This window comes from Chrysochloris asiatica, unplaced genomic scaffold, assembly GCF_000296735.1.
Source record: "Chrysochloris asiatica unplaced genomic scaffold, ChrAsi1.0 scaffold00064, whole genome shotgun sequence".
Taxonomy (NCBI): Eukaryota; Metazoa; Chordata; class Mammalia; order Afrosoricida; family Chrysochloridae; genus Chrysochloris; species Chrysochloris asiatica.
This window is the reverse complement of record NW_006408582.1, coordinates 7,481,708-7,495,007: the sequence shown is the minus strand read 5'-3', so window position 1 is coordinate 7,495,007 and position 13,300 is coordinate 7,481,708. Positions and strand designations below refer to the sequence as shown.

The window sequence follows — 13,300 nt, the reverse complement described above, 5'->3', positions numbered from 1 at the left end:
GGTTCCAGGAGCAGCTGAGCATCTTGGATTAGAAAGCAATGGATTTCTTGCTTCTGTTACAAATTTCCTAGCTATAAGCCTTCCAACCTTCTAAATATTCCTTTATATGTGGTTCAGAGTTCTGGCACCACAGAAATGTAGTCTTGATTAAACCAGTAAAGCCTAGTAATCAACTAATGATGCAGGCCTTCTCAGTGGTCATTAGATAATTTGGTAAATTTTGTTGAACAGCCTCCATGTGATCATCCTGTTCTGAAAGGGATGTAGGAAAGGTTTCCTGACCGCAAGTTGATGAGAACCTGCTGGGGAGCAAGACATGTAAACAGATGACAGACCTGGGTAAAAAAACCATCCCCTTGTTGCCCTGAGAAGTGTAACTCAGAAAATACTCTCTGTGTGTATTTAGATAATGCTTTAAATCCCTGGGCATTAAAGAGCCACTAACTAGCTGTTCAATCTTGGAGGTCACTTAACTTCTCCAAGTCTTTGTGTCATGATAGAGTTCTTCACTCTCTAAATCTGGGTTCTCTCTCTATAAAAATGTTTTTCGAAATTCTGTGTGCCCAACACTGAATCCAGTTGCCCCCGGATGACATGGCAATAGGCATGGGAGTGTTGTAGAAGGAAAGATATTATTTTCCTCTCTCTGTCAATCCTGCTTGGCTTAGTACAAAAAGGAAGTACAGATTCCTGTCTAGTCATTAATCCTCTAATCATTCAGAGCCTCTGTGTCTTCAGTCCAGGTTTTTCCATTCTTTCTGACTGTGTCTTCACCCATACTCTGACAGTAAATAGCTTGATGTAATATGAATATAATGAGCCCTGCTTGTAAAGGACTTGGCTTATATGAGCCTCACAAATGCTTTGGATTATGTTATCATTAAAGTAAGCAAATCTAGAATGGAGAGTAGCTGCAGCATTCCAGATATAGGTAAATCAGGGGCCTCCAGGGTCCGAGGTTCAGTGCTGATGAACAGAAAATCCTAAGGATTAGAAGGAGGAGAATACCTTCTCGGGGACTGCAGTATGCAATAAGTATCGGAGCTGAGATGTCAGCAAACAGAATACAGCCAAACCCAGCCTTGAGGTCCCTAGTCTAGAGATTCATGCTGGCAACTGTCATTTTCCTTCACATGGGCTACTTTACACATACCGGAAAGGGGTCTTTATTAATTCCCACTTGCTAACAGTTGCCAATTTGCAGGGGAGGCAGGGCAGTGTGTGCTCTATGAGGGGGTGTTTGCTGAAGGCCAATGTCAGTCTTGCTTGATTTAAGTCTTCCCAGATTCCCTGCAAAGACTATAAACAGTGAAGTGATGAATTTAGCTCTAGGGCCAGAACAGGGAGGAGACCTAGCCACAAGGGAGGGTAGAGAAACACCACCAAGAAGTGGAGAGAAATGAGAAACATGGACAGGAAGGACAGGAGACATTTCTACTCCAGGGCAGGGAAGGAATACCTCCCAAGGGGTACGTACAGAGACTGGTAAATTCAAGAACCGGCAGAGTTGTTCAGGTTGAGATTATCTGAGGGTGAGAGAGAGAGCCTGGCTAGCAGGGATGAGGTTTGGGTCAGATAGAACACAGAGGCACTGAGGAATTTCAGCCTGTCTTAGCTGAGGCATTAGTTTATGGGAAAGCAGAAGGGTTGTAATACTGGTAAAATCCCAGGCAAAATTAACCTCGTAAACAGTTGGCAGATTGATGAGAGGTAGCAGCCTAAGACATAAAGGACTGAAAGAGGTGTAGTTTCTTTGTTGTTGTTGTTGTTAAGTGCCATCAAATCAGTTCCAACTCAGAGTAACCCTGTGCACAACAGAATGAAACACTGCCCAGTCCTGCACCATGCTGTCCTTCTCTAGGGACCAGTTTCTCCTGATAGCATGTACGAAGTATGAGAAATCAAGTCTGGTCATCCTGGCTTCTAAGGAGCATTCTGGTTGTACTTCTTCCAACACAGATTTGTTTGTTCTTCTGGCAGTCCATGGTGCTTCTAATATTCTTCTCCAACACTGTAACTCAAATGCATCAATTCTTTTACAGTCTTCCTTATTCATTGTCCAATTTTCACATGCATATGAGGCTATTAAAAAATACCATGGCTTGACGCACTTTAGCCCTCAAACTGACATCTTTGCTCTTCAACACTTCAAAGAGGTGTTTTGAAGCAGATTTGCCTAATGCAATATATCATTTGATTTCTTGACTGCTGCTTCCATGAGTGTTGATGGTGGATCCAAACAAAATGAACTCTTTAACAACTTCAATCTGTTCTCCATTTATCATGATGATATTTATTGGTCTAGTTGTGAGGGATTTTTGGTTGTTTTATTGTTTTGTTTTTTACATTGAGTTGCAACCCATAGCATAGGCATAGGCTGTGCTCTTTGATATTCATTAGTATTTTAAGTAGTTTCTTAGCATACATATAAAAAGAACAGTCATACCCCATACATGATTCTTCCTGTTCCTCTTTCTCTCTGCCACTTTAACCCCCCTCCACACACATACACACACAGGCATGTGCACACGTTGCAAACATACTAGTTCTGACATACAAAGGCTACCTGGGGTTTGTTGTTGTGGAAAGGAAAACTCAACCAGGATTTCGAAGGACTTTGCTGCTAGCTGGCTCTGGGACTTCAGTCCTCTGCCCAACTTAGATTCCTTATCTATAAAATAGGGAGAATAATTTCTCCCAGGCTAGCTGTAGGAATAAATGGTACCATGGATGTGAAAGTGCTTTCAAAACCCTAAATCCTAAGTCCTCACTTCCCTAAACTGAAATCGAAATCTCTGGGAATGGGCTCCTGGTCTTGAGATTATGAAAGGCCCCCAAATAATTCCATGTGCAGGCACAGAACCACTACCATAAAGCATAATGCAGGTCCTTCATAGGTTCATTCAAAATTGTGTTTATTTGAGCACTTTCCTTGCTAGCCACTGTATTAGGTGCTTAGGACAAAGCAGAAACAGGCAGACAGATGCAGTCCTTACTCCTAGAATTTAAACATTAGGGAAGATAGCTGTTGAATGAATAATTAAAGGTATATTGCATTCTACAAAGAGAAGATACAGAGCATGCGGAAGGATATAGCAAGGGACTTCATCTAGTCTGGGAGGGCAAAGAGGAAGTAATGTTTAAACCATGACCTGGAGGACAAACAGAAGACATTCCTGGTGATGGTAGTAGTATCTTTCCCTTGGAGCCATTCATTATCCTGAGTCCATTCAGGACTACCTTCATGTTCCTTGCCTTCTCTGCCTTTTGACTTCCATGTTAAATAATGATAACCACAGAACAGCGGCGCAGCTGGACTTGGGAAGTGAGGTCGCAGGTGGTGAGTGGTCTCAGGATGTTTATAGGTCATTGGTAGCCGCCTCTCAGGCTCCATCACATGCTTAGTCTTTTGCAGGGTCCTCTCCATTTCCATGGAGTTCTGGTGTGGCGCTGTGGGCTAATGTGGCAGACTGCAAAGTTGTTTGAACTGCAAGGTCAGTGGTTCAAGCTCACCAGCTGCTCCTTGGAAACCCTATACAGGGGTGCTATGGGTCGGAATAGATTGGATGGCACTTAACAACAACAACTTCATTTCCACCCTCTCACCTTGTAGTTGTGCTGTGGGTTAATGCACTGGACTGCAAGTCATCGGTTCAAGCTCACCAGCCACTCCCTGAAAACCCAACACAGCACTTAATAACCTTGTAGCTGCAAAAGCAAAACTTCTCAGCCCTTGCAAGAGGCTTTGTTCATTATGTTGAGGTGGGAGTAGGAATACTAGGAAAGATTTCTGGGTTTAAATCTTTGCTTCACCAGTTAAGGATCTTTGTGATGTTAAATAACATCTTTAAGTGCTCTTAATCTCAGTCTTTTTTGTCCATAAAAATGATGCATTCAACTGTAAATTTTATAATTGCTTTGAGGCAAGTTCTAGCACTTCATTGCATTAAAAACCCAAACAAAGACCAATTAAAAAACAAAAACTTGGTGCTTCAACTTCCTGAAACGGTGTTGTTAGGTGCCACTGAGTCCATTTTTGACAAATAAGGACTTCAGGTAACAGCTTAGTACTACCCCATAGGGTTTTCTTGGCTGTAATCTTTACTGGAATAGGTTGCCAGATCTTTCTTCTGTGAAGCCACTGTGTGAGTTTGAACCACAAAGCCTTTGATTAGTAGTCAAATGTTTAGTCAATCCTTTTAGCCTTACAGCCTTAAATTATTATTTCACTATAAACCAAGGAACACTATAGGATCAGCACTGGTCTGCAAACCACAAGGCCGGCAGTTCAAACTCACCAGTTACTCCTTCAAAACCCTATATGATATGAGTTGGAACTGACTCGACACCAGCACTTAAAACAACAACATAAATCAAGGAATCCTGGTGTGTTGTTATAGGATGAGCATAAGGTCAATTTGAACCTCAATGTTGGCAGTTTAAACTCACCAGCTGCTCCTCGGAAACCCTATACAAGGTCAGTATGAGTCGGAACCAACTCAATGGTACTTAACAACTTAGCAACAAAAAAACCAGATGCTAGAAAAACTGCAAGAAGTCCTGGTGTGGCGCTATGGGAGAAGGCATTGAACCTTTGAATCACAACGTCAGCGGTTCAAACTCACCAGACGCTCCTTGGAAACCCCACACAGGGTCGCTATAAGTCAGAACCAACTCGATAACCCTTAACAAGAACAACAACAGACAAACTGCAACACATATTGCAAACTGCATAGCTTAAGTCAGAAGAAAATAGGGGAATCACCAAGGACCCAACAATCAAAACAAGTTTTTAAAAAATTCAAATTAAGAGCTGAAAGCAGACAAATACACAAATACAAATGATTTCAAGACAGAGTTTTGAGTATATATAGGAATTGTTGTTGTTGTTAAATGCCATCGAGTCGGGTCCGACCCATAGCGACCCTGTACAGGGTTTCCGAGGGTGTAAATCTTTACGGGAGTAGAAAGCCTCATCTTTCTCCCGCGGAGCGGCTGGTAGTTTCAAACCGCCGACCTTAAGGTTCGCAGCCTGATTCGTAACCACTACGCTACCAGAGGAATAGGCAGGAGAAAATAGGCAGTGGTCAGACTACACTCTCATCATTGGGCCCAGACCCTAGAAGGTACTTCTCAATCTGGCTGTTGCTCCACTAGGTCACCCTGGGACAGTCATTCTGCTCTTTGTGGCCTTGCGCCTTTCTAAGCGGCCTCAGTTTTCTTTTTGTATCCATGCATATGTATTTAGTATGTGGACTTTCACCCCAATCCAGTCTTTTCATTGAAAAATAAAAAAGACAAGAGCGAGTTTACAGAAAAAATTCATCTTCTGAAAAGAGCTAACAGGGAACGCTCCTATCTTTAGTGATTCCCAGTGAAAGGAAAGACTGGCCGAGGTAAACACAGGTTTGCCCTCATGTGAATCTGGACTCCAATTTATACACTATGTGTACTCTTAGGCCATCCAGGCTGAGAAACTAAGCTGAAATTTCCCAGACTGGTAGGTTCCTGGGCTCTTGGCAAACATTAAGGAAATGCCCTCTGGAAGAATGAGTCTTAAAGACAGATACCTCAGCATTCCACTCTTTAATCAGAGCATACGATGTGAATACCTCCACCTTTCCCTAGGGCTGGGCACTGTGGGGGTGGGGGCGGAGCAATGTACACATACATTTTAATAATTTTTTAAAATACATGTATTGAAACATCTGTAAGACACAGGCTGAACAGTTATGTCATTGCAAAAATTCCACATAAAAAAGGACATCCAAATCAACAACCAAACAGAAAAATGTGTTGTTGTTAAGTGCCATCAAGTGGATTCCGACTCATAGTGAACCTGTATAGGGTTTCCAAGGAGCAGCTGGTGAGCTTGAACCACTGACCTTGCAGTTCAAATGGCTTTGCAGTCTGGTGCATTAACTCACAGCTCCACGTAAAGGTTAATATAAACAATTCATGGAAAGGCATGGCTAGTAAGGATTTGAAAACGTGCAGTCTTACTAATACTTTTTAAATGTGCAATATAAAATGTGCAATATAAAATGTGCAGATTCATTGAGTTCCACTTGTAAATATTATTTTGATGTGAAGACTCATTTGCAGGGGGGGCACTAGTAAATTAGCAAATCTTTGTATGCACATGTAGTTTACATAGACTCCAGCAACTCTGTGTAGGGTTTCCAAGGCTGTAAATCTTTATGGGAGCAGAAAGTCTCATTTTTCTCCTGCGTATCAGCTGGCAAATTCTTAACTGCTGACCTGTGGGTTAACAGCCAAGTGTGCAATCTACTGCACCACCAGATTTTTGGTTTGTTGTTGTTAAGTGCTGTCGAGTCGGTTTTGACCCCTAGCAACCCTGTACAGGGTTTCCGAGGCTGTAAATCTTTACGGGAGCAGAACGCCTCATCTTTCTCTCGCGGAGCGGCTGGTAGTTTTGAACTGCTGGCCTTAAGGTTCGCAGCCTGATTCGTAACCACTACACTACCAGATTTTTGGTATTTGGTTGTTAAGTGTTGTTGAGTTGGTTCCAACTCCTTGGGACCCTGTATAGGATTTCCGAGGAGCAGCAGATGAGTTTCAACTGCTAACCTTGGGGTTCTCAGTCCACTGCTGATCCTACAGTGCCACAGTTAGAAAAAAAAAATGTATATACCTTTTCCAGATGCTTATTTATTTGTTTGTTTCTCTAGGATATTAAAATCTTCTTACAATCTTTTCATTTGTTTAAGAGTATTTTTTTTTTTTTTTGTAATTGGTTCATATCTTTTGTTCATTTTTCTATAGGATTTTTTAGTCCTTTGTAACCTCAGTTTTTAAAAAAGCTTTCTATAAATTTGGTATATCAGCTCTTTATCTGTGATATCTGTTAGGAATATTTTCTCCCAGTTTTTCGTTTGTCTTTTGACTTTGGTTATGGTGTTTTTTGTTTCATTTTTGCCATGCAAAAGGTTTTATTTTGTTTTATAGTTATATAGTCAAATGTATCCATCTTTTCTTTTATTACCTCTCAGTTTGAGGACATTGTTTCTTAAATCCCCTCTATAGATATTTCAAGGAGTCCTGGTAGTGCAGTGGGGTTATGAATTGGGCTGCTTACAAAGGTCAGCAGTTCTAATCTACCAGATGGTCCACAAGAGAAAGATGAAACTTTCTGCTCCTGTAAAGATTTATCACCTTGGAAATCCTATACAGGGTGGCTATGAGTTGTAACTGACTCCAAGGCATACAACCACCACCACAGAGATCTCTCAATCAATGTAATTTTTACCTTCTTTGTGCATCCCCCACTTTCTAGAACAAAAGCTGAAGTTAGCTTAATCTAGAGAATCTCTCTTTCTTCTAACACCCTCCTGTGGCCCCGGTTCATTCTGCTATATTTTATCCTTCGTCTACCTCATGTTTCATATATCTTCTGAATAAAGGAATTCATAATTCATGTGCTGTTATGACCTTAGAGAACAGGCACTGAACTTCAGACTTGATAGCTGCTTTCCCTGCAGGTTCTTGATATAGTCCAGTGGGTCCTGAGAGGTAGTCAGAGGCAGAAGTGTGTACCCCTCTGCTCACCTCATAATTTTCTCCTCTCTGCAGCTCTACAACTCTTGGTGGCACGTAGGTTGGGCCAGATTCACCTTGTTCTATAGAAGAAGAGGTCTACTTTAGGCACTACTACATTGGCGAATGGAAGCACATTGAGCAAGATCAAATAAACCTACTCTCTTATTTCTTCTTACTCTACTTCAAGGGATTTGAGCAAGGTGTAAATAAAGTAGCTGGCATGGCCTGTGTTTCTTTACCATCTTGTGGGAAATCATGAAATCTCCTACCCAGAGGTGTTGAGACATCTCCTTTCCTCAGTCACCTGATTCTTACCTCTGTTCCCTTTGCTCTGTTGATCACCAGATCACCTGGAGCCTCAGTAGGCTAACTTGCATGGGGGTGGGGGTGGGAATTGGAAAGGGATGGGTGTGGCTTAGACGTGTGGCCTCAGACTGGGGTCTGACAGCACTGGCTCCATCACAGTGATGTCGGACGGCAGCGATGGAGATGCGTTGTGTGTTACAGAAGAGGAACTGGCTGGTGAAGACGAGGACATGTCGTCCTTCCCGTGCACGCAGGAGGGTAAGAACTGTGGGGAGCTTCCCTCTGCCTTCTGATCTCCTTTCCTCCCCACCCCCTGCTGCAGCGAGGTTGTGATGTGTTGTCTATATGTCACTTCAGAAACTGGACTATCCTTTCCCCACTACTTCCTGGAGGGTAAAGCAACAGAGTTGGGTGGTCTTGGGTTTTACAGTAGACTGATGAAGTCCAAGCTAGACATAGTGAAAGTGACCTCTGCCTTCTCCCCACACCTCTTTTAGCTGGTCCAAAAATGTTCCCTTCATCATATCCCATGCCACTCAACTGGCCCATCTTTTTCCTCAGGCCCTCAGAGCTCAGGTTGGCATTGAGTTAATCTGAGAAACAAATGCCACCTGAGCCATTATTTAGAGTAGGGATTTTCAGTATAGACTAGGGCTGCCATTGCCAACAAAGGTATGGTTGCACATTGTAATCACTTGGGGAGATTAAAAAAAATAAAAAGTGGTGCCCAGTCCCACTTTGAAGAAATTTTTATTTAATTCCATCTGGAGTGTGAGCTCAGTATCAGGATTTCTAAATGCTCCCAAGCAAGGAGTCCTGGTGTGGCATATCAGGATAATGCACTAGATCACAAGGTCAGTTTGAACTGCAAGGTCAGGTCAGTATTTCAAACCCACCAGCTGCTCCTCAGAAACCCTATACAGGGTCGCTATGAGTAGAACTAATGGCACTTCACAACAACAATTTGCAGTCAGATTTGGGCTAGGCTTAGGGATTTCACAGCTAGAGGCATCCTTGCATTCCTGGAGTCTACCTGCTGGGTGTTGATCACCTACCGGAGTAGCCAAGTACACCTGGCTTTCACCTTCCTCCATACTAAGGACACAACTGCTGGATGGTAGCTACTCATTTCATTTCCAGGGGAACTACTAGCTGTCTGCACAATTTGAGAACTCAGTGATCCATTTTCCTGATTTGCCTAGGACTGAGGGGTTCCCATGATAGAAAATCTATAGTGCTAATACCCAGAAAGTCCAGAGTAAACTAGAACAAGGTGTTCACCTAAGGTATAACGAGGTTGGTTACCCTGTTGGGTGAATTATAACCAGTTGCCGTCAAGTTGTTTCCGACTCATGGTGACTTTATTCATGTCCGAGAACTGTGCTTCATAGAGGTTTCAATGACTGATTTGTTGGAAGTAGAGGCTGCTCTGGGTAGACTGGAACTTCCGACTTTTCAGTTAGTTGTTGTTGTTAAGTGCCATTGAGTCGGTTCTGACCCATAGCGACCCTGAACAAGGTTTCTGAGGCTGTAAATCTTTATAGGAGCAGAAAGCCTCATCTTCCACCCGCCAAGCAGCTAGTAGTTTCGAACTGCTGGCTTGCGGTTCACAGCCCGATTCGTAACCACTACGCTACCAGAGCTCCTTCCAACACCATTAGAGAGATGTTAGCAGGTGAACACATTATAGGTAGGACCAGTCCTCACACTGTGGCTGGATGATGATACCATATATGGAGAATGGTAGGGACATGGGTAGGTGGCGTTGTTTATTGAAGCCCCTGACTATGCTAGTCTTTGGAAGCTCCAGAACCTAGAGAAAGGAATTGAGACCAAGGGTTGAGAACAACTCCCCCTTCTTTGCCTCGTGCAAAATGTGATGCAAGAGACAGGCCAGCACAGGAGCATAAAACTGATGACCCTTTAGCTGTAGACTCAGTCACTGACCTAACCCCCTTGCCTCCCTTTGTCCTCTGACAGGCCGGCTGGGACCTCGATGCAGCCGCTGCCAGAGGAATCTATCCTTACACACATCTGTGCGGATCCTTTACCTCTTCCTGGCCCTGCTCCTGGTGGCTGTGGCTGTACTGGCTTCCCTGGGTGAGTGTGACTTCCGGTAGTATCTCACTGGTCCAGGCAGTATTCATCACACCAGGCTACAGGGGAGTTTCTGGTAAGGACACCAAAACACCTGCAAAGGCAACCTCAGGCATCCTCAGAACCAGCTTCTTTCTGCCTAGGGAATTTTAGTGTCTAATCCAAGCTACAAAGATTGGCTTCTAAATTCTGGCCAATAAATTAGCTGTGCATCCTTGAGCAAGACACTTTCCCTCCAAGGAATCCTATTTTCCCATTAATAAAATGATGTTGTTACGTGCTTTCGAGTCAGTTCTGACCCATAGCGACTCTGTATAGAGTTTTCGAGGAGAGGCTGGTGAGCTTGAACCACCAACATTGCAGTTCAAATGAGTTTGCAGTCCAGATAAAATTATAGCATATAAAAAATCATGGGTTCTCAATTTCAGTTGCACATAAGATTCATTAGCTTTAAAAAATACTGATGCCTAATCCCACCCCAGATTAATATAATTATAATCTGTATCTTTGGGGGTGGAGCCTGTTGTTGATGATGTTAAGTGCCGTCAAGCTAGTACCGACTCCTAATGACCCTGTATAGGATTTCCAAAGAGCAGCTGATGGGTTTGAACCGTCAACTTTGAGGTTCAAACTGATCTTGCAGTCCACTGTTTATCCTACAGTGCCACACCAGGACTCCAGGGGTAGAGCCTAGGATCAGTATTTCAAAGATGATTCTGTTGTACAGTATGTGATTAAAATCCCTGAATCAAGTGATTTCTAAGTCTATGTGGGTGATTCTCAAAGTGTGGTTAGAGGTCTGCCTACATCAAGATCACCTCCAGTACTTGTTAAAATGAAGACTCCTGGGCCAAATCTAGGCTGACTGAATCAGAGTCCTACAGGTAAGGTCCAGGGATTTGAAGTTTGGTAATTTGGCATTGTATAATAAGCACTGAACTGCTAACCTCAAGGTCAACAGTTCAACCCCCCCAGCTGCTCCTCAGAAACCCTATCCAGGTCACTATAAGTCAGAACTGACTTGACAGCACTTCACGACAACAACAACAGAAACTACAGTTTGTATGAATATGGTAACTGACCCAGGTGATGACATACAGCCAGATTCTACCTTCTAGAGGCTCTTTCTGGTAAACTAATTAAAGCAATGTGACGTCTCATTATTCTCATTCCATTTGTAGCTTCAAATGTTGGAAACCTAGACTTCCTTACTAAATGAAGGCAGTCAGTGTGCTCCAATCTACTAGGTAATAGGAGTCCTGGTATGGCACCAGACTGCAAAGCCATTTGAACTGCAAGGTCGGCAGTTCAAGCTCACCAGCTGCTCCTAGAAAACCCTATACAGGGTCGCTATGAGTTGGAATTGACTCGACGGCACTTAACAACAACAACTAGGTAATAGAGGCGAGACTGAGAATAGGGTGAGGAAAGCTAAGCACCAAGGATGGCTCTCACTCGCAGGGGCCGACCCTGTACTTGTATGACCAAGAGAGGGAGTGCCACCTTAAATAAGGTGCTGAGTCCTGGTGTAGTCCAACATACAGCACTGGACTGTTAATTGCAAGGTTGGCAGTTCAAACCCATCAGCCACTCTTGGAAATGCTATATAGGATCACTATGAGTCAGAACTGACTCCACAGCACCCAACAACAACAACAGCCCTGGCCCTGGAAGCATCATGGCTTGTAGGATAAGCACTGGACTGCTAACCACAAGATCAGTGGTTGGATCCCACCATCTGTTCTATGAGAAAAAGATGAGGCTTTCTGTTCCCGCAAAGATTTACAGCCTCATAACATAGTCCACAAAGACAGTGTTCTACATCCTACTGTGGTGAGTAGCATCTGGGATCATGAAGGCTCATGAGTGGCCATATAAGGTGCAGTTATTGGTCTCTCCATGTGAGGAAGAAAGAAAGGTGATGCAAATTGAAGATGCTTGGAATCACTTATTCCAGTAAACTAATGGAGCATGTGAACATCGGTCTCCGTGACTCTGAGACCAAAAGAACTAGATGGTGCCCAGGTACCACCACCAACTGCTCTGAAAGGGATCCCATTAGGTGTCCTAGACAGAGTGGAAGAAAATGTGGAACAAAACTCAAAATTATTTACTACTACTAATAATGAAAAAATACCGAGTTTATAGGTCAGAAAGAGAATGGAGGAATCTGAGATTATGGCCCTCAATCACCCATCTAGAAAGGAACTCACCCTCATGGCCCAATTTCCAACAAAACAGTAAACTTATAGTCTCAGAAACCCTTTACAGGATCACTATGAGTCAGAAATGACTCCAAAGCACCTAACAACAACAAAGCCTTGAGCTGGTTAGAGATGTTCAGTAACCAGTTTCTTGACTTCATGGCAAAAGAACAGCATATTAATGATTTGAATAAACACTCTAGTCATCTTTCATTAACCCTGAAGATGTCAATTAATCCAACACAAACCAAGGACTTACTATATGTCAGGTATTGGGAACATTAAGGTGAAGTCAGTTGTGTTTGCTGCCTTTAAAGATTTCACCATCAGAAAGAGTGCTTCTCACATTAGAAAATACAGGTGTCAGAGTCCCACTTAAGACCAATTAAATAATTATCTGTAGGATAGGACCCAGACCTTAATATTTTTTAAAAGCTCCACAGCTGATTTCCAATGTGTAGCCAGGGTTACAGACCACTGATTTCAAGAGCTTCCCAAGCCTCTCACTCCTATTTATTCCTGCCTCTCTTTGCTAATTCACCTCACTGGGCTTAGCCTTCCAGAAAATGGCCCAAATCCTAGACTAGAGGAGGGGAGGAGTCATAGTTCCACCCATAAGGGGCAACACCCTGACTATTAGAGCACTTGTAAAGGCCCCTGGTCAGCCAGGCCTTTCAGGGCTTCAGCTCACAGCCCCCATGAGACCTGGAGCCACTAATAAAGCTACACAAACCACAATGCAAGGGCTTAGAGAAGAGTATAAGCCCCAATGTACTGCAGAGGGGACAGATAATTACTGAGTGCCCACAGTGGGACAGACACTGTCACCATCTCAACAATGCCATGAAGTCAGGGGTTAGCCTCATTCCACATATGAAGCAGCAGATCCTTGACCATCTCTTTCAGGGGTTGCATCATCACACACCATTGGATTGCATTGTTTGGGTGATGATAAAATAGAAAACTATTTCTACTAATGTTATCAATTTGCACAGCCTCAATCATAGCATTTAAAAAAAAATGAGATCATCATAACGATCATGTGGGTATTTGGACCCCACATTGAGAAACAGTATTTTCTTTGAATTTAGTCAACTGATTGCTACATGAATGTGAGAGGTGCCCCTCTCTCT

At 43.1% G+C, this 13,300-nt stretch overlaps 1 protein-coding gene across 1 annotated transcript in view; it reads left to right on the top strand.

The window, feature by feature from the left end:
• The first annotated feature begins 8,022 nt into the window (after nt 1-8,022).
• SCARA3 (scavenger receptor class A, member 3) overlaps nt 8,023-13,300 on the top strand; it is a 27,147-nt gene continuing 21,869 nt past the window's right edge. The window contains exons 1-2 of the mRNA XM_006864352.1: nt 8,023-8,124; nt 9,847-9,966. Of these exons, the coding sequence (XP_006864414.1) occupies nt 8,028-8,124; nt 9,847-9,966 (217 nt within the window). The 5' untranslated portion in view covers nt 8,023-8,027. The remainder of the gene's footprint in view (nt 8,125-9,846; nt 9,967-13,300) is intronic.